Source organism: Pantherophis guttatus, chromosome 3, assembly GCF_059756535.1.
Source record: "Pantherophis guttatus breed Tessera chromosome 3, ASM5975653v1, whole genome shotgun sequence".
Classification (NCBI taxonomy): Eukaryota; Metazoa; Chordata; class Lepidosauria; order Squamata; family Colubridae; genus Pantherophis; species Pantherophis guttatus.
This window is the reverse complement of record NC_142065.1, coordinates 34,952,223-34,979,169: the sequence shown is the minus strand read 5'-3', so window position 1 is coordinate 34,979,169 and position 26,947 is coordinate 34,952,223. Positions and strand designations below refer to the sequence as shown.

At 37.3% G+C, this 26,947-nt stretch overlaps 2 protein-coding genes across 9 annotated transcripts in view; one reads left to right on the top strand and one right to left on the bottom strand.

Annotated features, from left to right (window-relative positions):
• The window catches only part of ACSS2 (acyl-CoA synthetase short chain family member 2), a 62,959-nt gene extending 61,028 nt beyond the window's left edge, over nucleotides 1-1,931 (top strand). For all 4 annotated transcript variants that reach the window (XM_087889238.1, XM_087889237.1, XM_034414072.3 and 1 more), the window contains one exon: nucleotides 29-1,931. In XM_087889238.1, the coding sequence (XP_087745364.1) occupies nucleotides 29-156 (128 nt within the window). In that variant the 3' untranslated portion in view covers nucleotides 157-1,931. The remainder of the gene's footprint in view (nucleotides 1-28) is intronic.
• Nucleotides 1,932-3,159: 1,228 nt separating this feature from the next.
• GSS (glutathione synthetase) lies at nucleotides 3,160-26,877 on the bottom strand. 5 transcript variants are annotated; one of them, XM_087889239.1, is made up of 14 exons: nucleotides 26,789-26,814; nucleotides 26,352-26,557; nucleotides 23,648-23,784; nucleotides 22,788-22,933; nucleotides 21,498-21,573; nucleotides 19,450-19,589; nucleotides 17,924-18,040; nucleotides 16,132-16,212; nucleotides 14,459-14,536; nucleotides 12,357-12,423; nucleotides 11,273-11,467; nucleotides 9,289-9,370; nucleotides 7,921-8,110; nucleotides 3,160-4,651 (listed from the first exon to the last, which is right to left on the bottom strand). In XM_087889239.1, exons 2-14 carry the CDS (start codon nucleotides 26,524-26,526, stop codon nucleotides 4,528-4,530), a joined length of 1,608 nt encoding a protein of 535 aa, XP_087745365.1. In that variant the 5' UTR covers nucleotides 26,527-26,557; nucleotides 26,789-26,814; the 3' UTR covers nucleotides 3,160-4,527. The 5 variants fall into 5 exon arrangements, 4 of the variants coding, with proteins under 4 accessions (XP_087745365.1, XP_087745366.1, XP_034269965.2 ...); XM_087889240.1 differs by lacking the exon at nucleotides 26,352-26,557 and having other exon boundaries at nucleotides 26,789-26,877; XM_034414074.3 differs by lacking the exon at nucleotides 26,352-26,557 and having other exon boundaries at nucleotides 26,558-26,820.
• Between the last annotated feature and the right edge of the window lie 70 nt (nucleotides 26,878-26,947).

Below are 26,947 nucleotides of genomic sequence, written 5' to 3'. Positions count from 1 at the left end.
TAACTTAAATACTGTACTTTCTTTGTAGGTAAAATTATGCGGCGGGTATTAAGGAAGATTGCAAAAAATGACCGGGAACTGGGCGATACCTCAACAGTGGCAGATCCGGCAGTTATAAACCATCTTTTCAGTAACAGGTGTGAGACAATAATGTAGCAGGGCTATCCTACTAAAACAGCAGAAATACAAGAATTTGATGAGAATATGGCCCCTGAGAGACAATGACTTGAGATGGGAAATTGCTGTGTGCTGCTCTGAATAGAAGATCCTGAAGAGAAGACAAACTGGTGCTCCAACATCCAGTCCTTTTGTGTTGTAAATCTAGCTTTGTGCCTCTAGCACTGTTTGTTATTTTATAGTCCAATACTCCACATACGAAATTTCAGCCTCATTCACCCAATATTTCAATTATTTTTATTTTTACACTTAACATGCTATAATTGGTGGAGCTTAGAACATGCAGATACTGGTATGAAGAGGCTTTCCTCCTGAGCTGTAGTTATGAGCCTTTAAAAGGCTTGAGAACTAATAGATTAAGCAGTAATCCTCATGTTGAGGCAGTATTACTGAAATACATATTTTAACACTTAAGCATTTGTTTTAACAAAAATTATCCTGAGTACCCCAGCTGCACAGCATAGGAAATGAGACATTTTAAAGAAAACTGTCAAATAAGAAGCTGTGTAAAATTATTTTTCCAGTGTTCTCTCTGTTGAAATGTAGACTGGAAAGGATTATTATACTTCTTTGTTCCCCCAAAGGAATAACACTATCTACAGATTCTAATTTTCAAAAATGCTTGTGTGTTTGAATGCACACATTTGAATTTTTGCAGTATATTGTTCCATGATGGATGCAACTTCAGCTGTTCTAGTCATTAAAGCTGTGCTGTATGCCTAGATATTCTGTAGAGGGAGGTGCTCCTTTTTTTTTTTTTGGCTAGAAATATTTGGTGCAATGTCAATGCCAGTTGAATCTGGGGAGATATAGCTAATATTTTCATTAACCGATGAGCAGCAGATGCTATAAATATTAAAGGAAGTCATTGTGTGATCAGCTTGTTTCACAATCACGTAAAGGAAATGAATAAATAAATATATTCAGAGATTCTGGACTGTTGGAATGTGTCTGGTTACACTGAGGAAATGTCTTCCAGATATACTTAAATGTTCTCAAATTGATCCTGCTTTCTCCATGTCATCATTGTGTAGATCATGTGTATGACCAAAGTCAAGCTGCTACGTTTATGAAAGACAAAAAAAAAGAAAAGCCACCAAACAGCAGAGACACATTTTATTCAGTTAGATGACTTTACTCATAGTTCATTAATATGGCTTCTTCTTGAAATTAGGGTGGTTCCCATTGAAAGAGCAAAGGCAAAATCAAATTTAGTTTTAGATCTGATATGGGTACTTAGATGAGGAAAACACAAACCCTTTAATCCTTGCAGATTAATATATGTATAAGATGGCAAAGGTTTGTTTCAAATTTGCCAAGGCATTACAGTACTTAGTGCTATTCACCTTGGAATGTCTTTGTATTAGAAATGGCTATTTACTATCTGAAACATTTTTTTTTGCCTGTGATAACTATGTTGTTGTATTCCTGAAGATGTCTGCATTATCCATAGAACAACTTACAACTGTATGCCCCTCATACTGTGTATTTGACTACTGTGATCATTGCTTTATCTTTGCTCATGGGTATATTTCTCATTTTTTAATCTGCTGGTGGTAGTCTAAATGTACTTGTGTGTGATCTGCAACATTGATATGCATATAACTATGTTTTACAGCACCGATAGTAGGCCAGTGGCTTACTAAATGCTGTTGATACAAATTCCTCTTATTTTTGGACACAGAATGATATAAATATGGCTGGGAAATGGGAAAAAATGTTTTAATTGGAATAAATTAAAAAGATAAAACCTATAACACAATAATAGTGTGTGTTTTATGTTCCTTGTTTTGAATGATAAACCAGGACTCTCTCCTGTTTTGCTTAACATTTCTGGTATTGTTTCTTCTTTCTGCATTTGTTTATAAATTAGTAAACTTAACCGTTACAGGGTCTACTAGAGGCCCCAACATAACTGGTTCCGTAAAGTAAGACTTCTATTAAACTCTTTACAGATAGTCCTCAACGTACGACCACAATTGAGCCCAAAACCTTTGTTGCTAAGCGAGACAGTTAAGTGAGTTTTGCTCCATTTTATGCTCTTTCTTGCCACAGTTAAGTGAATCACTGCAGTTGTTAATTTAGTAACAGGGTTGTGTAAATCTTGCTTACCCATTGATTTTTCAGAGGGTAGCAAAAGGTGATCACATGACCCCAAGATGCTGCAGCTGTCATATGACTAAAATGCCAAGTGGCTGAATTTTGATCATGTGACCATGGAGATGCTAGAATGGTTGTTAACTATGAAAAATGATAAGCCTTTTTTTCAGTGCTGTTGTAACTTTGAACAATCACTAAACAAACTGTTGTAAGTTGAGGACTACCTGTTTTCAATTTGGGACTCGTTATTAGGGCTGTACATTGCTTTGGATTCAGAGGCAAACAGGTGATTTGGAGCATGTACCAGCACCTGGCTGCATCTTCCTAAACCAAGTACATCTTTTTCTAGGCACTTGTTGCAGTTGCAGACATCAACCATGCAATCCCAAGAAGAGGTGGCTGCTTTAAAGTATTGCAAAGCTATGTTGTGTAAATGTCCCTGTGCACCAGAGCATGTTTTTTCCTTTGAATCCAAATCAATGTATATCCTTGTTGTGGTATCGATTATTACTTGGTTGCAGTAAACTTTTATCAACAAGGGTAGATAAAAGCACATAATAAAATGTGATCCATTGATTTCATTTGCTTCAAGTCTAGTGAATATGGTCTACTAGCTTGCAGTTGAATCTAAATTTTGTAATAAAGCTAAAGGAAAATGCAGATGAACAATCAGTAGCATTTCTTCTGCATTATGGAAGAGTTGAACTGGTGGATTATGAATTTGTCTACTCAAAAGCTTCAGATTTGAGGTCCGCTTATCCTTTTTCAAATTGTGGCTATACAAAACTACAGTTTATACTTAGTAAGGCCATACATGGCTATATATTCATACCAAATTGCTGTCTCCCATATATGCTGATGACAGTAATTGGACTCTGCTGGTTTGTTAAAATGTAGGGTTTAACATCATAGCATATCAAATATACCATAAAATATTTCCAACTTTACAAATATAATAGTTTGCAATTGGTAAACATGTCAGAACGTCATGACACCCCCCCCCCGAAAAAAAAATCAAAACAAAACCCCACTGGTCCTATGCTAGAACTTTAGGAGGAAAAGCGGGGGTGGCAGATACATCATTGTTACCAATTATTTTTCAGAATATTTTCCAATCAATATCAAGTATATTATTTAGAAAATTATACTACTGATTCTTAATACTTATGTCCTCATCCCCATCCATTAATTTTCTAAGCCTGTCCTCTAAAATGCATTGAATAAGGCTGTAGTCAAGATATCCATGTGTAAAATGAGATAGTGCTCTTGAACAAGAGACATTTATAGAGATGTCATCTTTCTAAAGTGATAAGGTGTGAAAGGCTAAAAAGATAGTATACCGTCAATGCTATTACAAGAAGAATATTCTGTTTTCTGCAACAAGACAAATTCCATTGTTTCACAGCGTTTGGAGATTTTAGAATCTCAGTTAAAAAACAACCTATATTAACACATATGTTCCTCACATCAGAAGATCTGATTTCTAAACTTATTACACATTTGCTACCTTTTTCAAGAAATATTGACACATTTTTTTTGTAACCTCAGTTACTCAGACATGAGATAGCCAGAGCTGATGAGTCTTTCACTACTATTTTTAGCTCAAATTAGTTCTAGCAAGCCTGGCTGCTACAGACATTGCAGGTTAGAGTTGGTTTTGAAATAATTTCCTACTAAACACATATTTCACTTTTTTCTTAGGTTTGTTGTTTTATAAAACACGGATGGGTGCAGGGAATCACTGATACTGAAATTACTTTATGCTTTTTATTATGTCCCTTTACCCAATGCTATGTTTATGCATTTTTCAAAGGAGCTCATCAAAAGCACCATAAAAACCAACATGAATACACGATTCTTATTTGTTCTCAGGTCATTTTCAGGCAGAAACAGAGTGAAACAGGAAGTTCCCCAGAAGACTGTAATTCTGGAAGAATTTCATTCCTTAATGCTACTTTGAGAAAAATAGAATTACATCTTGAATATGTAGAAAGTTATCGAGAATATTTTCTGCTATCAGAAATCCGCATGCTCTTTTAGGAGATGCCTATCAGCCAGTTGACCATGATTGTTAAAAGCACATTAGATCCGTGAGATGCATCTTTGACAGAATATTGCAGAAAATTTCAATGTAGGTAATTTAGAGTCCTCTATTTTCTGATAGGACTGCAAATTATTAAAGAGAATTGTTATAAGTTTGATTACAAAGTCTGCTATTTGGCAATCGTGCCTTAAAAATGTGTCCTTTTTTTATATCACATAGGGAGTATCCAAGACAGCTACACCAGCTGCTACTCCACCATCTGCATGTTCCATAGCCTTGGTTCTCAAGAGATGACCCACATGCTTGTTCATTACAAACTTTTGACCATGTCTGCAAGGGAAAAAAAAGTATATATAACATTGCTCAACCTTTTATCCGTAATCTTGCTAGAGTTCCATTAAACAAAGTTGCTTGATTCTAAGTAGATCATTTGTGTATGTATACTTCAGAGGTGGGTTTCAGCAGGTTCTGACCAGTTCTGGAGAACCGGTAGCAGAAATTTTGAGTAGTTTGGAGAACCGGTAAATACCACCTCTGACTGGCCCCACCCCCATCCATTCTCTGCCTCCCGAGTCCCAGCTGATCGGGAGGAAATGGGGATTTTGCAGTAACCTTACCCTGGAGTGGGGTGGGAATGGAGATTTTACAGTATCCTTCCCCTGCCACGCCCACCAAGCCATGTCACGCCCACAGAACCGGTAGTAAAAAATTTTTTGACTCCCACCACTGGTACACTTGCTCAATTCTGCAATGGCAAGCCAAACACTTTATTGTTCTTATAATATCACTGAAAATATTTCAGTTGTAAGCAATGGAAGAATTTATTTATTTAAAGTATATGGCTGCCCATATTATGGCACACAACTCTGGACAGCTAACAAATGAAACACAAAATCATTTTTAAAAAATCAAGAAAAAGCAGTTATCCACATCATCATCTACGTCATTGATCTATGCAGCCTTTTGGCTCCAACTTTATTATCCCAACACCTGGGTGGAAAGCCAGTTCTGAAGTTTTACAGCATGATACTGTTTTTGTAATCCATCAGAAATCTAAGAACTAGTATAGCTTAATAGTAATACTCAAGTACAGAGTATCCAGAACCGTGCTTTTTTTCTTTCTATTATACTTTTATTGGAAGTAGCAGAAAGTAGCAGTGTCAGGAGGTGGCAGATAGGATTACTTTCTTCTAAAGTTGATTTATTTTACATTCCCCTATTAAGTAGTTTCATTTAACACAGCAAGGTGGCGTATTAAATCAACTAGTTGTGCTGAGGATTGGGCAGATATTCCTATATATACATGATAAATTTAATGCAACATCTAGTGACTTCTAGTACCTAGTTCATCTTTATAGTCAGTAAGCTGAATTGGTTCACTAGTTTATTTAGTTTGGTGTTGTCTATTGTGAACAATTCTTGAGACTCTAGCATAATACTTGAAGCCACAGCTTCAGATTTCAAGAACTGAAACATATGACTATATAGTTGGGTACTTGGCACATGATTCAGAGTGTCATACATGATCAATAAACAATCCACAATCTATCTATGTAAGAACAATATAATGAAGAAATAATTTTTAAAAAGAACAAAAATATAAGGACATAAAGAATCAGGAAAAAAATCAACTAACAGAATCATGCTATTCCTTGACCCATGACTGGGGAAAGGACAGATGTTTAATACCTTTCAAAGACAGATAGTCTGGGCCAATGAACCTCAGGGAGCTGCTGTTCCATCCTCACAATAGCATATGGTCTAAATAGGAACTGAGCACACCAACCCTGTAGGATCTTATAGCTGAGCAGAAATAATTCAAGATAACCTGGCCCATAGCCATGAAGAGTTTTACAGGTAAGAATCAGTACCTTCAATTGCAACTGGAAGCTCACTGCTAAACAGCTGTGATAATTATAATCAAGGGTAGCCCCATGTAATGCACATGGTAGTAATCTCTCTGAGATGCCCAATGCATGAGTGGTCGTAAGCAGGGCCTCTTGAGTCACAGCTTGAAGCAGATGCAACTGGCACACAAGGTGGAACTGTGTGTAGGGCCTCTGAGTCACAGCTGCTCTTCAAGCAGGAGCTATAAGTTAGAAGGACCCATATTTTGTGCACTACTAGTTCTACTTGAAGAGGTATAATCCTGTCCCGGAAATCTCTGGATCCAGGGAGTACTACAGTCACTAAATTTTATGAGGGTAGAGTCTGTTTTCCCCCATCCAAGAACCTATGGCTTTCACACAATAGTATCACAAGAAGGCTTGCAGTGGAGATATACAATTGTCATCAACATATGTGCTGATGTATGACCTCACCCAGCAGTCTGGAAACAGAAGTGGGAAGAGAACTGAGCCTTGAGATATTCCACAGAACAAAGGTCTTGGGCTAGAACTTTCTCTCTCAATACCATGCCTCCCATTCCCAAATCCCTGAAGTGGTTCAGAAGGATATTTTATCAAATGCCACCAGATTAATAGAATGGATGCACCAATCTCATTCTGGTTTTCTCACAAGTCATCACCAAATGTGATCAATGTTGCCTTCATATCATGTTCAAATAGGAAACCCAACTGAAAGGGATCCAGATAATTATGCCTCAGCCAGAGCCCTTTGAAACTGCAGCCTGACCATGTTCTCAACAAGGAGACAACAAGGAGCTGAATCCAGCAATGAGACTTATGAGAAGGTGACAGACCTGACTCATTCTGAAGTGCAAGTAGGCCCATCCCCTCAAGGAATAATTCTACATTACTTGGACCCAGGGATGAAATGTAAAATTTGTTAATACCGTTCTGTGGGCGTGGCTTGGTGTGGGGGGGTAATGTGACTGGGTGGGCGTGACCAACTTTTTTTTTTTTTTAAACTTTTCAAAGCATTTTTTCTAATGCTTTGAAAAGCCTCTGCCGATCAGGCAACTCAGCTGGGATCGTCAGAGAGACTTTTTAAAAAATGCCTCTCTGCCAATCAGGCAACTCAGCTGGGATTGTCAGAGACTTTTCAAAGCATTTTTTTTTACCACCTCTTTGGCCAAGAGGTGCAGAAAAAAATGCTTTGAAAAGCCTCTGACAATCCTAGCTGAGCTGCACGATCATCAGAGGCTTTTTTTTTTTACTTTAAAAGCGTTTTTTCGTCGGAAGAGGTTGTAGAAAAAATGCTTTTAAAAGTAAAAAAAAAAAAAGCCTCTGATGCTCGTGCAGCTCAGCTGGGCATGGTGGGGGGAGGGGGGCGCACGGATTTTTGCTACCGGTTCTCTGAACCACCCACCGCCATCGCTACCAGATCAGGTGATCCGGTCTGAACCAGGAGCATTTCACCCCTGCTTGGACCCAATCTCATGCTACCTCCTGGGAGATCTTATATGAAACAGGAGGGGTATCGATCTAACATTCAGGTGCATGCACTCGCAACACCCAGGACCTGTCCATTTCTTCAGGGCCAATAGGAACAAACACTTCCAAGATAATCATTATTCCTTATGAACCTAATGTGCAGATTTTATCCAAAGTATTAGCAAAAAACTATATATTTTTTACAAATAGACAAATAGGAATGTAAAATTTTAATATCTCTAGGAATTGCAGCCTGTTTCTCACCTGATATAGACTCCAAAGATTCCCAATTCAGACACACATTCTGATATTTTCAGTGGACAATGAGCCCTCAATAAGTAATTTAGCGTTGGGAGAGCCTTTATCTTATCCATGAGAATATAAGAAGTCCTCTCAGAACTGTCCTTAATTTTCTCCAGAACTTGCTTGAGCTCATTTCCATAGAGATTATTCCCTGGCAATGCAATAGAAGTTAATATTAGACAAAACAAAGGTCCTAATTTGTATGTTAGGTTCCTGTCCCATCCAGCAATAACAAATAATGAAGGACAAGTGGAAAGGATAAATAGAGAGAAACTGTTTCCTATAATTAGCAACATATTACATGGGCAGATTTGCATTTCTCCCCAAAACAGTACAGCACAGAACAGCATGTGTATGTGTGATCTGATAAAGAACATTTTTGTAGGATTTGTAGAAGATAACTTCATAGTGGAATGCCTCTTTATTGCTTAGTTAATGCTAGATTTGCTGCAATTTAATAAATGATATTAAGTATTTTAGACAGACTGCAGATAAGCAATGATTATGGAATAACTAAATTCTTTCAGCATTATAGCAGAATTATCTTTTACTTAAACTATCAGCAAGCAACATTCTCATTCTTTAGAAATTTTTAGAATCACCAAGTCAAAGATAATTGTGACTGTCAAGTATTACAAAGTATTAAAAATTGATAAATTATCCAAGATTTTCTACTTAATATTAGCCCTATTCAGGAGTTTAATTAACTGAAATTGTACAAATAAACTGTAACTTTAAAACAAACTATACAAATAAACTGTATTCAACAGTTAACAGATAATGGAAGCTGACATCCATACCCCTGCTATTGGTTTGCTGAAAGAGATGTGCATATAATGAACTTTCCTGCATACAGCTGGGAATGTATGCAATCTCAAACTCTATCGGAGTTGTAAACTGCACAGACTTTTCTACATATTTAGTTGTATATGTGAAGGTTCTCTTCTCTGCAGATATTTGCATTATACGCACATTGAGTAGAGAACAGGTTCTATCGTAAACATGGCATAAATGAAGTTAATAAGTTTATGTAACTTTTAAGCAGAATGCCTAAATAGCTCTACTGTTCTGCTATTGTAGAATTTATGTGTCTGAAAGTGATTCTGTTTCAGACTTTTCTTATTTGCAATGAAAATACTACAGATTTTGAAAATTAATTATTAGATTCTGGAGCTGAAATCCTGATTCTGAACATATTTAAACCACTACTGTATAACTCTTAACTTAGATATCTGATGATTTAAGTGGCTAAGTGGTTTTAGAACCAAAACATTATGATTAAAAATAGATTATTAGAACTTTCATTATACAAGCCCAGCAAATAATTACCTCCTCCTTCCCTTTGTGGTTTTAACACAAATCGATCTGGGTCAGCAATAGCAATGGCAACCATCTTATCACCCTCTTCATCCTTGAGGAAAAGAAGACTGTTGCAAAGTAGCCATAGCAAATGCTTAACTTTGGCTTTTAACAACAAAAGTCTAGTACATATTAAACATACATAATAGCCCTAGACAAAAGATTCATAATTTACCAAAAGATTTTATTAATGGTATATACAGTCAGGTCCAGAAATATTGGTTCATCGACACAATTCTAGCATCTTTGGCTCTATACACCACCACAATGGAGTTGGAATGAAACAAACACAATGTGCGTTAACTGCAGACTGTCAGCTTTAATTTGAGGGTATGTACATTCAACTCAGGTGAACCGTGTAGGATTTACAGCAATTTGTATATGTGCCTCCCACTTGTTAAGGGACCAAAAGTAATGGGACAATTGGCTTTTCAGCTGTTCCATGGCCAGGTGTGTGATATTCCCTCATTACCCCAATTACAATGTGCAGATAAAAGGCCCAGAGTTCATTTCAAGTGTGCTATTTGCATTTGGAATCTGATGCTGTCAACTCTCAAGATGAGATCCAAAGAGCTGTCACTATCAGTGAAGCAAGCCATCATTAGGCTGAAGAAACAAAACAAACCCATCAGAGAGCTAGCAAGAACATTAGGCGTGGCCAAAACAACTGTTTGAAACATTCTCAAAAAGAAGGAATGCACTGGTGAGCTCAGCAACACCAAAAGACCTGGGAGACCACGGAAAACAAGTGTGGTGGATGACCGAAGAATTCTTTCCCTGGTGAAGAAAACACCCTTCACAACAGTTGGCCAGATCAAGAACACTCTCCAGGAGGTAGGTGTAAGTGTGTCAAAGTCAACAATCAAGAGAAGACTTCACCAGAGTGAATACAGAGGGTTCACCACAAGATGTAAACCACTGGTGAGCCTCAAAAACAGGAAGGCCAAATTAGAGTTTGCCAAACAACATCTAACAAAGCCTTCACAGTTCTGGAACAAGATCCTATGGACAGATGAGACCAAGATCAACTTGTACCAGATTGATGGGAAGAGAAGAGTATGGAGAAGGAAAGGAATTGCTCATGATCCTAAGCATACCACCTCATCAGTGAAGCATGGTGGTGGTAGTGTCATGGCGTGGGCATGTATGGCTGCCAATGGAACTGGTTCTCTTGTATTTATTGATGATGTGACTGCTGACAAAAGCAGCAGGATGAATTCTGAAGTGTTTCGGGCAATATTATCTGCTCACATTCAGCCAAATGCTGCAGAACTCATTGGACGGCACTTCACAGTGTAGATGGACAATGACCCAAAGCATACTGCAAAAGCAACCAAAGAGTTTTTGAAGGGACAGAAGTGGAATGTTATGCAATGGCCAAGTCAATCACCTGACCTGAATCCCATTGAGCATGCATTTCACTTGCTGAAGACAAAACTGAAGGGAAAATGCCCCAAGAACAAGCAGGAACTGAAGACAGTTGCAGTAGAGGCCTGGCAGAGCATCACCAGGGATGAAACCCAGCGTCTGGTGATGTCTATGCATTCCAGACTTCAGGCTGTGATTGACTGCAAAGGATTTGCGATCAAGTATTAAGAAAGGAAAGTTTGATTTATGATTATTATTCTGTCCCATTACTTTTGGTCCCTTAACAAGTGGGGGACACATATGCAAACTGCTGTAAGTCTTACACCGTTCACCTGAGTTGGATGTACATACCCTCAAATTAAAGCTGACAGTCTGTAGTTAACGCACATTGTGTTTGTTTCATTCCAACTCCATTGTGGTGGTGTATAGAGCCAAAGATGTTAGAATTGTGTCAATGTCCCAATATTTCTGGACCTGACTGTACTTTATACAGTATGTATTATCTCTACTGTGCTCTCCAATTTTGTACTGCATTATAGCACTGCATATATTAAATGTCCATTTCCCACAACACATTACTACTTACCATTTCCAAGGAGTAGAGACCTGTGAACGTTGCTCTCAATTGAGCCACTGCTTCTGGTTCATTTGGCAAGAATCTTTCCAGGACTCCTGGTCGGCTGAGCTCCTGCTGAACTTTTTTGGTTCCAACAAGCTGTGTAGCTATATCAGGACACTTAACTGCTCTGGACTTTTCCAGCAATAACCGTGCCTCCCAGTTCTTAAAACAAACAAGATATCTCATTGCAGATACTTTTGTAACATATAGTATATTAGATATTGTACAATTGTTGTATATCATGCAGCTGAGAAAACTTATATGTTCCTTCTCCCCCTTGCATCTGCATCTCCTGCAATAAACTTACTAAATAAAAACTTAATCCACGAAAACTGCAGGACAAAAGAAAAATTAGCACATCTCTACAGAATCTTTTAGTATAAAAACTGATAAAATTATGTATATATAACTATTGTTTAATCAGGTGAAAAGAAACACAGATAACCCTCTGGGTACCTGAATATTAGCAAAAGATATACATAAAATATCTTTGCAATAGTCACAAATATCTGTAGCTTGGGTGGAGGATGAGGGTGGAAGTTCATTCTCCAAGCTCGTGAGAACGAACCTTCACCCTCATAAAAGTATCTCTTTATCCACTGAAATAGCCAACCTGTATTTGACATGTCAGCCAAAAGTACCACTACTGCTATTAAACTTACAAAGTAATTCCTCCCCACTCTTCCAATTGAAATCACTTCAGAATGTTGTCATTGTTTTCTGAATAATTTAGAAAGGAAGTCATATGAGCATCTTAGCAATGTTTTTTGAAATGGCAATGAACTATTGAAATTAATTCAGAGAAAGACAGCCAACTATCATAGGAAGAACTGAATAATTTTCAGTGAATTTATTTCACAGCTCATGGACCCAACTCTATTTAGAATAATTTCATTTTAAATGTATACAAGACTTCTGCATTACTTCTATTTAACTATTATACGATTGAGATTGTTATAGTTCATCCTGAAATATGTGATAATTGTCTAAATGGTCCTTAACATAAATTATATACCTTTGCCTAGCTGCCAAAGATCATTACGGTACTAACCTGTTCATTATAACTTCTTGGCATATAGCCTTCCCTGTAATATACCACTGCTACTTCCTCCCCATCTCTGAAACAGAGAGCAAATATGTAAGCACTTTTCTCCATTTCTCAAGCCTTTTCTTCACCATCACCACCCCCTCTCACACACACAAAAACCGTGCAATACGTTACATTACTGCAAAGTAGATCTCTATTAATTTTGAATGCTTTGATTACATTTTCAAAAACATTATTCAACTACCGAAATACTGTAAAATCAGCATTATCAAACAGATCATTCTTTTATAGTTCTGCTGATAATTAAATATAATAACTGATTTCCAACCTTTCAGTGAATTAGGACACAACTAGATGTGTTAAGGACTGAAACTGCTTTAATAGTAACCAGGATGTCATTCACTTAAATCATTGAATGGACTCTACTTCCATCAGTACTAATTTAGCCATTCATTAGCTACTTATTTAAAAAGTTATTTCACATATCCAGTTAAAAATAATTTTTGATTTATATTCTGGTAGTCATGTGAACATTTCCAAATATCTGATACTATTTATTTAACAAATGCAACACAAATATTTTGTAGAGCTCATACACTATAGATCAGGAGTGAAATGCTCCTGGTTCGGACCGGCTCGGGCGAGTAGGTAGCGATGGTGGCGGGCAGTTCGGAGAACCGGTAGCAAAAATCCCTGCCCCCGCCCCCCATGCCCAGCTGAGCCCCGCGATTATCAGAGCCTTTTTTCCTTTTAAATGGCTCTGACCAGCCAAGCTCTGACATCCCAGTTGAGTTGCCTGCTAATCAGGCAACTCAGGATCAGGATCGCCAGTGCCATGTAAAAGAAAAAAAGGTTTTTTTTCTCCCCCCCCTCTCCCAGCCTCCAGCTTGCTTACCTTAGCTGATCGCATGACGATCGCAATCCATGCATCAGCAATCAACTGAAAATCCCTGGCTGCAATCAAGCTCATCGGTGAGCAGCTCTTTCTGCCTGCCTGCCTTGACTTATGGACTTCAACTCCCAGCAAAGCTGGCTGAGGAATTCTGGGAGTTGAAGTCCACAAGTCTTAAAGTTGCCAAGGTTGGAGACCCCTGTTCTATTGGGTAAGTTTTTTTCCCCTTTGGGAGCTTTAAAAAAAATAGTTAATTGGGGTTATTTTAGTTGTTCTTTTTTTAGACCTAGCCATTTAAAGTTTAGGAAGTTTTAAATTTAGCTGCTTTTATATAAAAATAAAAATAAATTAAAATAAAATAATATTTGTGCAGCTTTCTGAGATTTAGTGTTTCTGTAGTGTTTCACTCTAACTACACAAACACACAAAATCTCACAAAGCTGTATGTGGAATTTTGTGTGTGTAAAGTGTGAAAGTTGGTTTTTTTGGCTTTTTGTGGCTGTGTGAGGTTCCTGCTTGTTGCAGGGGACATTTTGGGTCTAGCACAGCTGCTTTTACATTGTGGGTGAGCCAGTTGTGTTGTGTTGTGTTTTGTAGGTTAAAAAAGGGCAAAGAAGTGACATTGACTTGGCCCACCCACCCAGTCACCTTACCACCAAGCCAAGCCCACTAATTAAGCCACGCCCACAGAACCGGTAGCAAAAATTTTTAGATTTCACTCCTGCTATAGATATATAAAAATTAACCTCACACATGAGCTATCCATGCCCTAATAATCTAAAATTTAAGTTTAATCCTTGTTTAACAAAATCTTTTGTTTAATCCTTTCTATTCTATGTTGCTGCAAGATTTGTAACTGGGAGAAAGAATTGTGAAATTACCATCTGTTCCTATGAGTGATACCATTAAACATTTTATCTGGCTGATAGCTACTGCACTGTGCCAACCGCAAAAACTGCTTTTCATGTTGAGGAAAGATCTTTGGAAGTTGAGAGAGACTGCAAAGAAACCTGGCATTTCCACGCTATGGAAAACATTAGTTAAAAACAGGCTAATATGTTGTGGCAGAATTACTGTCTTGATTCAACAAAGCTTTTCTAAAATGACATTAGAGGCTGGGTGTAGGCAAGATAATTTTCCACCTAAGATAATTAATATATTGCATTACTAGGGTTTAACAAAATTCAGTGGCAAACCTATGGACACTACTTACATATACAGTTTCTTTTCACTGTCCAAAGATGCTTTTTCAAACACATCTTTAAAACTTTTTCGGATCACCTTGATATTCCTTAGGGTGCAAGAAAGACAAGGAGAATTGGAATTTTAAATAGAAACCAAGTGCTTTCAATTAAAAAAGGGCTTCCATTTTATGTGGAAAAAATAACATGTTTTCTTCACCTAAGTACCCATACCAAAAGACTAGATTGCTGATGAAGAATCAGAACAGCTTCTGTAAAGGTAAATCTGACCCCGTTTAACTTTTATGAATAATGGGACATAGAGGGAACATCAAAGAGAAGACATTTGTGTAATGAGGAACAGAGTGCCTCCTCATAACACAAATCTATTATCTAATCTAATAATCTATTGATTATTAATAATCAATATTATTTATTATTAATATACAGTATTAATATACAGTACAGTACTGTATATTAATATACAGATTATTAATATACAGTATAAGAGCCTGTAGTACAGTGGACTAAAGCACTTTTATTAACAGATTAACATCTGCTGCTTGCAATTACTGCAAGTTCAAATCTCACCAGGCTCAAGGTTGACTCAGCCTTCCATCCTTTCAAAGGTAGGTGAAATGAGGACCCAGATTGTGGGGGCAATAAACTGACTTTGTATAAATATACAAAAAGTATGAAGGCTCATGCTTAACGCATTGTAAGCCGCCCTGAGTCTCTGGAGAAGGGCGGCATATAAATTAAAGCAAAAGCACTGGTGTCCCAAGAGCTACGTTCAGCTACTATATTTGATTGTGGAGGTCCTGGTAGCTGAGAAGTATCATAAAATGTCATCATCCTTTCTTTATTAATAAAATCTATATGGTATATGCCTTAGCATCACAAAGCATACATTTTTTTGTAGTTTTGAAACAGGAAAAAAAATTAAAAAGCTTTGCAGAGAAAAAACAAATGGCATAGTTAGCAGAATTCAAGCTGGAAAATGAAACTGTTCTTTGCAATGAAATAAGAATCTCTCAGGATAGAAAGGAGTTAAAATTCTGGAACTGCATATCAACTCAACATTCCAAAATCAAGGAAGAAGATGAGAGCAAACCATGTTTGTATTTTTCACAAGAAAATGAATGGGGAGCAGAGAGCTGCTACGTATAAGATGATAAGTTATTAAAATGAATGTGCCTGAGATTTTGGAAGAGATGGATATTGGCTGTTGCCCTTTTTATTTTTTTAAGTTTGTTATTTAGTGGCTTATTTTCCTCATTTCATAGCATAATTCCTGGAGCTACCAAAAAAAGTGGTTTAGGAGTTGCATGAAGCTATGAGTTTCTCAGCCTTGTTTTAATAGTTTTAAAATTTGAACATTTCTCTTCAAAATATATTTTAAGGAATCAAATATTAATGATGTAAGCTCTCACGGAATGAATTTAATAGCAGAGATATATACAAGTATTCAGATTTGAAATATACCACTTCAATTGCAAAAAGCATTCCCACCTTAAATGTAAGACAGCTGTTTCAAGTACAAAAGCAGGACTGTTTGGGGAATTCAAAAAAATGTTTCTAGATCAGAAAAAGGAATTCTGTATCAAACTCAAAACACTTATTTCAAATTTGAAACATTCAACTTAAGATATTTTGCCCAGCACTACTGAATAGCATGCTGATTCTAATTATATGAAACTGTTACCTTATCCATAGTTCATTTTCTATACAACGTTGATCAAAAATATTTCTCTGAGCCTCTTCAACCAGAAACATCACCACTGCTCTGAAATAAAAATACATTATGTAGTAATTACATTAGTTAAAGTATTATAATTTTGAAATACATTATTCAGTGTTTATTATATGTTGTGTAACATCCAGAAATAGGGATTGGCAATCTGCAAGAATACAAAGGCAAAATGTGCATCTACAAATCCAGTGCTATGTTCCTAGGAACAGTGCAATTTTTATAGTCTTAAAATATATATATATATGAAAACAGTGTATTACAGCTGAGCTAGACATAATACATTAATTTTCCTTAAAAATAATAGGTCTCATCCTCCCAGTATTATCAGTCTCATATTTCTTCTAGTCCTCAATCTTTGAAATTGTTTTTGCCATTCACAAAAAGCAATCTACAAAAATAATCTCCACTTTGTACACTTATGTATACATAATCTTAATCTTTATGCAATCCTCTAAGGCAGGGGTGTCAAACTCGATTTCACTGAGGGCCACATCAGTGTTGTGTTTGACCTCAGAGGGCCAGGGTGTGGGCGTGGCCATAGTGGGCGTTTGACACAGGCTCAAGATGCATTTTCCCCCCTTCTCTTCTTTTTTTCCACAGTTCTTTACTATAACCATTTTCCTATCTCTTCTACCAGATATTACTGGCAAACATTTATTACTTATTCTTCATACTCCACTAAACTTTTTATTTCTAAATTTATACCCTGTTGTTTAATAGTAAATTGCTTTTCCAAGCAGAAAAGCTATTTATACTATTGTATTTTTATTATTCAACTAATAATAAAAATACAATAGTATAAATAACATAATTGAAGATCTAACAGCAGAGGTAAATTTCCAGGATAGTAAATAGAAATGGCTGTCAATTATAGATTGTTGATTGTAGATTAAATGGACCTACAGTATGTAAGGTCTGCTGTTTTTGGCTGGTAGAGTGCTTCAGGAGTCCAGGGAGGCCAAAAATGGGCCATGTGGGGGCCACATGTGGCTGCCCCGTAGGCCATTTTGGCTGGCAGAAGCACCATGGGCCGGTCCTTTGATATTTTCAGGCCGGCCCTGCGGGCCAGATTTAAGCACCCTGCAGGCCGCATGCGGCCCATGGGCCTTGAGTTTGACACTCCTGCTCTAGGGTGTTTGGGATGGTCTCCTATTCGTCTCTTTGCTTACAATATGGTTGTCCATCCTTTACATACAATAAATACTGCATGGCCTCATTCCACTTCCTGCTTATTTCCACTGATTTTTTTTTGAAGCTCCAGTCATAGTCTTCTGTTACTGCTCTACTAATATTCTACTTGCTGCCTTTAGATCGTATTGCCTTCAATCATGGTTTCAAAGATCACTACTACTACTATTCATGGATTATTGAAATGCATCCTAAATGGGGCTACCCTTGAAGACCACATGGAGGCTACAGGTGGTCCAAAATATGGCAAAGTTGGCAGTAATTAGTATGCTACAATATGCCCAAAGTAGTTGACATTTACTGCTTTGCAAACTGCACTGGTTACTAGATGGCTTCCAGGGGCAATTCGAGATTGCATGCCATAGGGCCAGGTTATTTGAGGAGTTGCCAATTCCTTCAATTCTTTCTGCCCATCTGATGAATTTAGGCAGAATGGGTGTGCTTTATGTCCCTTCAATTAAACCTAGGAAGCATGCCTTCTCTGTCACAGAGTATCACTTATTCATAAAAATAAAATGCACAGCTATGCAGATATTTTATAGGCTGCTTATCTTACCTATCTGAGCCGTAGAGTTCCCAAGCTCTTGCAATGCCCATAGCAATTCCTTTCGATGGATTATTGGAAAGCAATTTTGAGGCTTCCTTTGATTTCCCCAAAACATTCAGCACATGCCTATGATTGGGACACATAGATACAGAAGTCATAAAAGATTGAGAATACACAACTGCTAGCACAAAGCTATTAAGAGAGAGAAAAGACCTAAACATTTTCTGAAACACATACCTAAAAATCCTTCATGAGTAATGCACACATATACAAAACATTTTCACTTGCAAAATTAAAGCAAACATGTAAAGATTATCATTGCCATATATTTTGTGGTCAAAGCATCAATTTATTCAAGGGTGCCATTAATAAATGTCATTATAAAATACATTTTGAACTTGGCAACAGGATTTAACAAGGAGAAAACCACAATCCATCAAAATGGCAGGGCAAGCTATAGTATATAAACAGAAAACAAACTCCTCACTCACTCACAGTTACCTAGTTGGACAATGAAACATTTGGAAGCACGAAACCAACTTCAGAGAGCACTAAGGAGTCCATCGTTCAAGAATAAACTACTTATACTCCATTGTATCGAAACTGTCTTTTATAACTGCACCTTACAAACACAGCAACAATAATTCAAGGCAAAATTCAGATGAAGAATTTTGAAGAAACTCAGCTTTCTTTTTTATTTTTAATAAAAACAAGTAAGCATAGAGAATCAATTTATGATATTGATCTTTAGAAGGATTCAGAATTTTATGCTGATGCCTTTGCACTTGCAGTGGGAATATACCAAGAGAAAGTACTTCTGCCATGGTGCTTAATATACTGGATGAGCAATGAGCTGACAAGTAAGTTGTTGCATAGATGAGAAGGTGGCAGCTTTGGATTCAAGTTTTTATTTATTTATTAAATTTATATACCACCCATCTCTCTGTCAAGTGATTCTGGGTAGCTCACAATATCAAAAAGCAAATACGAAACATTAAACATTTAAATACACAGATTAAATTAAAAAAAAATTTCAATGGGCTGGGGGGGGGATCTTCTTCCTCGTCCACTAACCACCTCCAGCATGGAATCCCCTCTTCAGAGCCCCAGGCCAAATGGCAGAGTCAGGTTTTGAGGCTTTTTCAAGGCCAAGAAAATGGGAGTGGATCTCTTCTTGAGGGGCATGATGATTCAGAGGGTGGATATAGGTAGCTTGCATTCTCAAATGGACCTTGACTAAGGCATTTCAATATCCTTTTCCCAAGCACTTCTGCTCTATCTGAGCCAGCCAAAATCTTAGTGATACATGATATTTTTAAGTAGCCTTAAAATAAGAATTGAAAACTTGCTGGATGAAATCACAAAAGGTGAAGGGCAAATCTTCAGCATTTTACATAGCTTTAACCCATCCATATTACAGAATAGAAACAGCACTGAATAAACACTCACAAGCAAAGCAAATCGGAATTCCAGTCAACTTTGCTCTGCTAAAATCATACACAGTGAAAGAATGCAACTTTTCATGGCAACCTTACCGGTGTACTTTAGTGGTTCGAGATGTGAGGCCTCCAAAGCTTGCAGCAATGGTATTTATCTCTACTTGTTTTAGAGCTGGAGAACCATCTGCACCATAGTCAAACATGTAATCCGAGCGATTGATTCCTAAAACCAATGACTAAGTAAGACAGAAACAGAAGTAAGACAGAAACTATAGCAGAAGCTATAGTGGCAAGTATTCCAAGAGGACGTTTACTCTGCATTATTATTCATCAAACATCAATTTGTTCATCAGTTTATTTACTGCACTGAGCACTTAACCATAATATAATCCACATGACAGCAGTTCTGGTACTAGGTTCATGTTTCCATAGGGACTGACTGGCAAGGGAAGTTTTAAAGGAGAACTTTTCTATTGGTATTAGGATGAAGGTTTAGGGTTAAGTGCCCATGGGATTAGTTGATATAAATGGTTACACTGCTTTGTACAGCACATTACAATAATCCATATAGTAGTTGACTAGTGCATGAGCAACTGTGAGACTCTCCAAATTTTAGATCACTTTGCCACTGCTTTGATAGGAAAACCAGATCAGGTGCGTGACCACTGTCTTGTGTCAAGTTCTGGATCACCTGGGATAATCCAAGTCTGGCATGGATGCCAGGAACTTCTGAGCCACATCAGACCCCCTCCCAAGAAATGCAGATTGAAATCACCAGGATAATAAGCCATTTATCATTTGCTGAAGTCTTAGATTAGTCTCGGATTCAGCATGTATGTTAGTTAGTTTTATCGTAAGTATTTAGGGTAAATGGTAGTCTTAGAATTATATAGGATAACCTGTTTCAATAACTTAGTGGTTCAAATGATCCTTGGTTAACAACCACTTGTTCAGTGACCAAACTTATGATAGTGCTGAATGAATGTTACTTATGATTGGTCCTTGAAAGTTTTAACCATGGCAGCATTCCCGTGATCACTTGACTGTATTTTGGAACCTTCCCTGCTGGTTTCTCACAAGCAAAGTCGGTAGGAAATCAGAAGTTGCAATCTTATGAGGTCCTCATTTAATTGTCTGTGATTCACTTAATGCTAATTGGGAACAAGCAGAACTGCAATCACTACGTGGAATAGTCATGTAAGGTCATGCTTTATGACTGCATAACTTTGCAGCAGGAATTATTATTGTTAAGCGAGGACTACCTGCCCTCTATTACGATAGGGAATGCCTGACAACATTTAGGGTACTTTCCCCTAGAATTAGGGTTAGGTTTCTTTTTGCTTTACACTTACATTTAATGTGAAGGTTTATTTATTTATTTGTTTGATTTATATGCTGCCCTTCTCCGGAGACTCAGGGTGGCTTACAATGCTTTTAAGCAATAGCCTTCATACTTTTGTATATACCTGCTTAGTAGGGCTTTTGGCCCCCCCAAGCGGTGTTCTATTTTATACAAAGTCAGCTTATTGCCCCCACAAACTGGGTCATTTTACCTACCTCGGAAGGATGGAAGGCTGAGTCAACCTTGAGCATGGTGAGAACTGAACTCGCAGTAATTGCAGGCAGCTGGCAGCTAAATACTACTTTAACAGTAGTTTAGTCCACTGCACCACCAGGCTCCTTAGGTTACTTTTTGAGTGAATGTTTACCATTAGTACCGTGTTTCTCTGAAAACACGACCCACCCCAATAATAAGCCCAACCCTAATTTTTTGGGGGTGGGCCTAATATTACCCCTACCCCAAAAATAAGCCCAAGGGGATGGGTGTGGCCAGCACAAGTGATGGCTCGGGGGGGGGCAATTGTCTGGCTGCAGGTACAGCCCACTGGCCCCTTGGGGCAACACAAATACCGCTTTTGCCCTTTTCTTTCTGGGCGTAGCACTTCTGCTTGTTGGGACACGGTAGAAGCATTACAGTTATGTTTTAGGAACTGCTTACAAGTAAAATTTTTAGGTTAAAATTCTCCTGCCTGTCATCCTTCCCTCAGGCTGTGCTGAGCTTGAGGAATAGATGACAAACAGGTGTGCTATACGGATGACATATTAGAAATAAATCAGCAGCTTTAGCAGCTTTTATCAAATACCTGAGCAATTCCTTCATCCACAACCTGCTTATAAATTTTAAACAGTTGAGCTGTAAAGTCATCCACTTTAAGGATACTAGGAAGAAGTAGAAAACAGAGATCATATGTAGAATTCAGACATACTGTAAAAATACAAGAACCACTTTTAAAAAGACACAAAGTAACATTGAAACTTTCAGTTCCCTAAAATTCTTCACAAGTTAAGGAATTATAAAAATACAAGGATCAGAGAAATCCAAATATTAGACCAAATATTTTAGAGTGATGTTTATTCCTCCGTATTTTTTTCTAATACATTTGCGGAACAAAGCTGCTCATTATATAAAATACCTTAGCAGGAAATTATCTTGAACGAGCCTACATTTTTAAAGAATTTATACCATATTAGGAAAATAATATTTATTATAAGGAAGATATTTTTTCATTAGTTTTTCCTCAGTTTACTGCATAATATGGCTGTTATTTATCTTAAAAATCCAGTTCTTCATATTTCTGATGCTATTTGGACCTCCAGCAACAATTTATGTGAAAAAAATCTTCTCAATATGTATACATGAATTTTCAGCAAACACATAACGCCTGGGAATTCACATTATGTATTTCCAACTGCCATGTAATCACAAGAATCACAAGACCATTCAGATGACAAAGTATAAAAATCTTGGAATCTATAATATATATATATATACAGCAGCTTAAACGTAACAAAACATGAAATGGGATGCTGGTTGATATTATTACTTAGAAATACATTCATAACGTTTCCTTAGTTTTCCAGTCATTTGCAAACAATTAGACAAATATCACATTCCACTAAATCAATTTTAATATAAGTTGTCTTCACTTAATGACCATAATTAATCGGGATCCACATCTGAGTTGCTAAGCAACATAGTCATTAAGTGAAACATCATGTGACTGTGCCTGACTTATGAGATCAGTTCCACTGCAGTTGTTAAGCAATTCACCTGCAATCATTAAAAATGATATCATGTGATAATGACTTGCAACTTACTGCTGGCTTCTCCACTGATTTTGCTTGTCAGAATTTGGCTGTGAAGCTCGCAAATGGTAAACGCGTGCCAGTTTAAAAGCACCTGAATCATAATCACATGACCACGGGGCGCTGTTGTTAAGTTCAAGGACCAGATGTAAAGCTACTTTTTCAGTACTCGTAAATTTGAGAAGTCATTATATAGGGAAGTTGTTAAGTGAGGATTACCCATCCAGCAACTATGAAAATTACAACTGAAATATTTTTTTTCCTTAATATGCAATAGGCAGACATACTTGGCAAGAGTACACTCTAGAAATTCTGTATCCTGGCTAACTTTATCCACTAGTAGATTAAAATCTTGTTGAATGGAATAGGCTTGTTCAAGCAGATTTCCTGGTACTGGAGATGGGAATAGTGTAAAAGGTGCAAAATTCACAACCTGTTAAAACAAGGAAAAGCAATGGATATGCTGTCTTTGAACCCTTTGAACAAATAATGAAATGAAGCTCTTTCAAATCTTGAAAGTATATTGGAAGTATGTAGGGGAGGCAACTTAATAGCATTACAGAAGAATTATATTGACAGCATTATGTACTTTCAGAAGCTGAGCTTTAATGGAAACAAGTGTTCCATAAATAATGTAGCTACAGGAAAGGCAAATGGGAGCAAATAAAAGAAACAAAGCTTTCCATGTATAGTGTGTCACTTTGGCCTGCTTGCTCACATTGGATCACTACATGCTGCCAGATTCGTTAATGGTACCATACATGAAAAAAATTATCACATGGAGACAAATTACTGAGAACTTTGTTTTACATGCAGGCAATTGTCAGCTATCTTCACTGACCAGTATATGAGTGAATTTATCTACCCATTAAGGTTTGAAAGTATATAAAATGATAGCAGAAAATGAGCAGTACATATAACAAATATAAAATAGGTATGTTTTCTATTGAACAAACACATAAAAATCAATCCAGGAATAAAGGACATATAATTAATAAAGTTGTAGGGGGTATAGATGTAGTTAAATAACTGCTGAGTAATACTACAATATTGCTATACAATAACATAAGTACTTGTTTTAAAATCTGTCAAGTAGGTATGTGGTGCTACAAAGATTTTGCAACATGAATTCTAGTTTTGAACTTACATCAGAAGCATTGGGGTCATCTTTAGTCCTCATTAGAACACCTTCAAGTAGTGCTATGTCTATTGCAATGGGAGCCACATACTGAATGAGCTGCACATTTTGCAAAGTATCTTTCCAAAGCGTAGTCATCGCAAAGACTGAAAAAGATACAATAAAATTCTAAAAATATTATTTTATACACACACATACCACCAAAATGATGTGCAGAAGAAAAATAAGATTCAATATCCATTAAAAATACCATACTGCAATAAACTAAAAAATCCAGGATGAAATCATGTAATATTAAATTGTATAACACATTTAAAAAATTCAGCAGCTCAATATTTAACAATCCAAATAGTTAGCAAAAGGCAGATTAAAACATAATCAAATTTTAAAGATTGGTTTAAAATTTGCATAATGTGTTGGAATGAATTTCTATAAATTTGAGCCACCATCAAGAAGTTGATCTTATTCATAGATATAATTATGTAACTTAGTCCTAAAAACACACCATCTATCTAATATATACCTGGGAATACAGCCCACAAAAATATAGTGGTACTTTATACAGTAGAATCTAAAGTCTTTTAATGAACTTCACACTTGACCAAAGACATGAGAGTACATATCTAACTCTTAGATCCACGATATAAGTTCACAAAGAATTAAGAGGCTGGTCTTTAAATCTGATTATTTTTACTGAAGTAAATATAAAAACAAATGAATTACAAAATGCATGGGTGGCATAGATAGCAATTTTCCTTCCAATTACACACAGATACATACACACACAGGGGAAACACTGTTTTACAGAAATATACTGAATGATTCCTAAATACATAGTTATGAAGCACCTCAAAATGAAATAGTATTGTAGATAAAATCAGATTTTAATGACTACTAGACAACAGAATGAGTGAAATACAGTATTGAAGTATCATTATATTCTGTCCATTCACAGAACTTTCCTCTTTGTTAGTATAGATTTCACATAGTCATCAATTTATGCTGCCTTTTGTAACAATGTCTGTGTCTATGTAACCTGCGTCTGAGCTCCAACAATCATTTTTTTCATGTATCTCTATTTGTGAGATACAGAAATATCCTATTAACAATGATGCTAGAAAAATGCACTAACTGAATATATTTTTTATTAGAGGAATTCCCCGATTTCTGATTATTTTTAGTGTAATAACGAAGTTCATCTGGCAGTTATACCTCTGGGCAAAGCAGTAACCTATTAACAATAATTATGATGTATATCTCCATGAGCCAAGAAGTACAATAATGAATCCCTACAGATATAAATTTTGACAACTTATGTCAGAACAGCAATTACAATCTTTTAAACATTATATAGAAACCCAGGCTAATGCAAGTAGTTTGTTCAAAGGAAACTTTATGCTGAATAATGTAACCAAACTTGAGTTAGAGTTAGTGAGTTAGAAAGAATTTAAATTATTTACTTGAACAAGTATAAACAACTTTATCAGGTTCATTAAAGTACCTATTGTAACTTGAAACATTTTGCCTTATTGGAAGAAATCTGGATAGCTACACACATTGCAATAATTCATTCTCATTCTGTTACAAAGCAAGTGTGAAAAAAATACAAGACCAATTCCATTTATTAACATAATATCAAATATCTATGACTGAAACCATGGAAGAAAAAATTCAATTGTTTCTGAAACACACTGGTATTGTTTTAACACCAATTAAAATAAATGAAAGCAAACAAAGGGGAAAAAATCTCAACTGTCAGTAAGCAAATGCTGACTCATCTATGGCCTGTCTCTAGTTAATAAGTATTTTTAATCACTCTTTTTTCCCTCACTTTCTGTTGTAGGAAGTTAGCACCCACCCCTCTCCTAGAAAAATGAAATATTCTAGGAAATATTAAAAAGGCAGAATATTATACCTCCTTGGAGGAGAAAAGGAGAAACATGTTTTAAAGACAAAGCAACTCCCTGCACCCTCCCTTCAGCTCCAGGGTGATGGGATTAAGACATGGCCCTCAGGACATGATAGGATTAGCCCTCTACCCATCTAGCAACAGAACTCACCACATGGCACCTGCGGAGATTAAATCACCCAGCAAGATTCAACCAAGCTGGGGACTCAAGACCCTACAAAGTTACCCCTGCATGGCTCCATGGGAGTCTGACAACCAGTCAGAATACATTTCTTACAGAGGAACAGGGAGCGCCAAGGCCCAAGAGAGGGTATAAATCTCTCTCTCTCTCTCTCTCACCCATGTGCTTTTTTTGCCCAGGACCTCAAACCATGTGATCTGAGTCCACCATTAAACCATCTTTCCAATCAGCCACCATGTTTCCAGTGTCTTTCTCCCCACTTGGAACTGAACCCAGATGGACATTTCTTCCAACACTGTAAACGACAGCCTCTTTCAGAACAGATCTCCCCCATTCTCAGCTCGGAACCTGTGGAAGTGAAGCGCCTTCTTTCCCATCATAAAATGAATCGACAGTTCCCTTATAGTAGTTTCTAAAGAATCTAAAGCCATTTTTGCCTTTCAGGATCGACCTTTGCACCCCAGATACTAGCTAGCTTTGGTGCCGGTCTATTTCTGCTTCCCGAAGCCCCCTTCGGCAGCGGCTTAACTCTTCAGAACACCCCGATTCATTGTTAGAAAAAGGACAAACGCTGCTCTGCGTCCTTCTGCACCTCAATAGTCCCGCACCCCGCTTTTTGTCACCTGAGAAAGGCTTTGAGTTAATGGGCACCACTGGGTCCTCCCATTTCTCCCTTCCAGTGGGTGAGGAAAGGCGTCGGCCGCTACATCCTCGGCTCAGAGCACCGATACTCTCTAACACACCGCGCCCTTTCCGCGGATTTAAATTTCTATGCAAACATTGAAAAAAAGAAGACATATATCCCGCCGCCCAGCCGTCCACCCGGTACCTGAGACCATCTGACGGGAATCCACAACTATGTCCGCTCAGCCAGCCCCTCGCAGATTGGCTACTCTTTCAGCCTATCCACGAACACCAATGCCCTTTGTACTGATTGACAGGAGTGTAATCATATCGGAAAACTGCGCACAAAAAAACAAAAAGGCGAATGCCGAGGAGAAAGGCGGAGCCTATGCAAATATAGAGGCGGGTCCCGGCGCCTTCCCCTCCTGCCCTTTACCTGAGACCACTCTGACGGGAATCCACAACTATGTCCGCTCAGCTCGCAGATTGGCTACTCTTTCAGCCTATCCACGAACACCAGTGCCCTTTGCACTGATTGACAGGAGTGTAATCATATCGGAAAACTGCGCACAAAAAAACAAAAAGGCGAATGCCG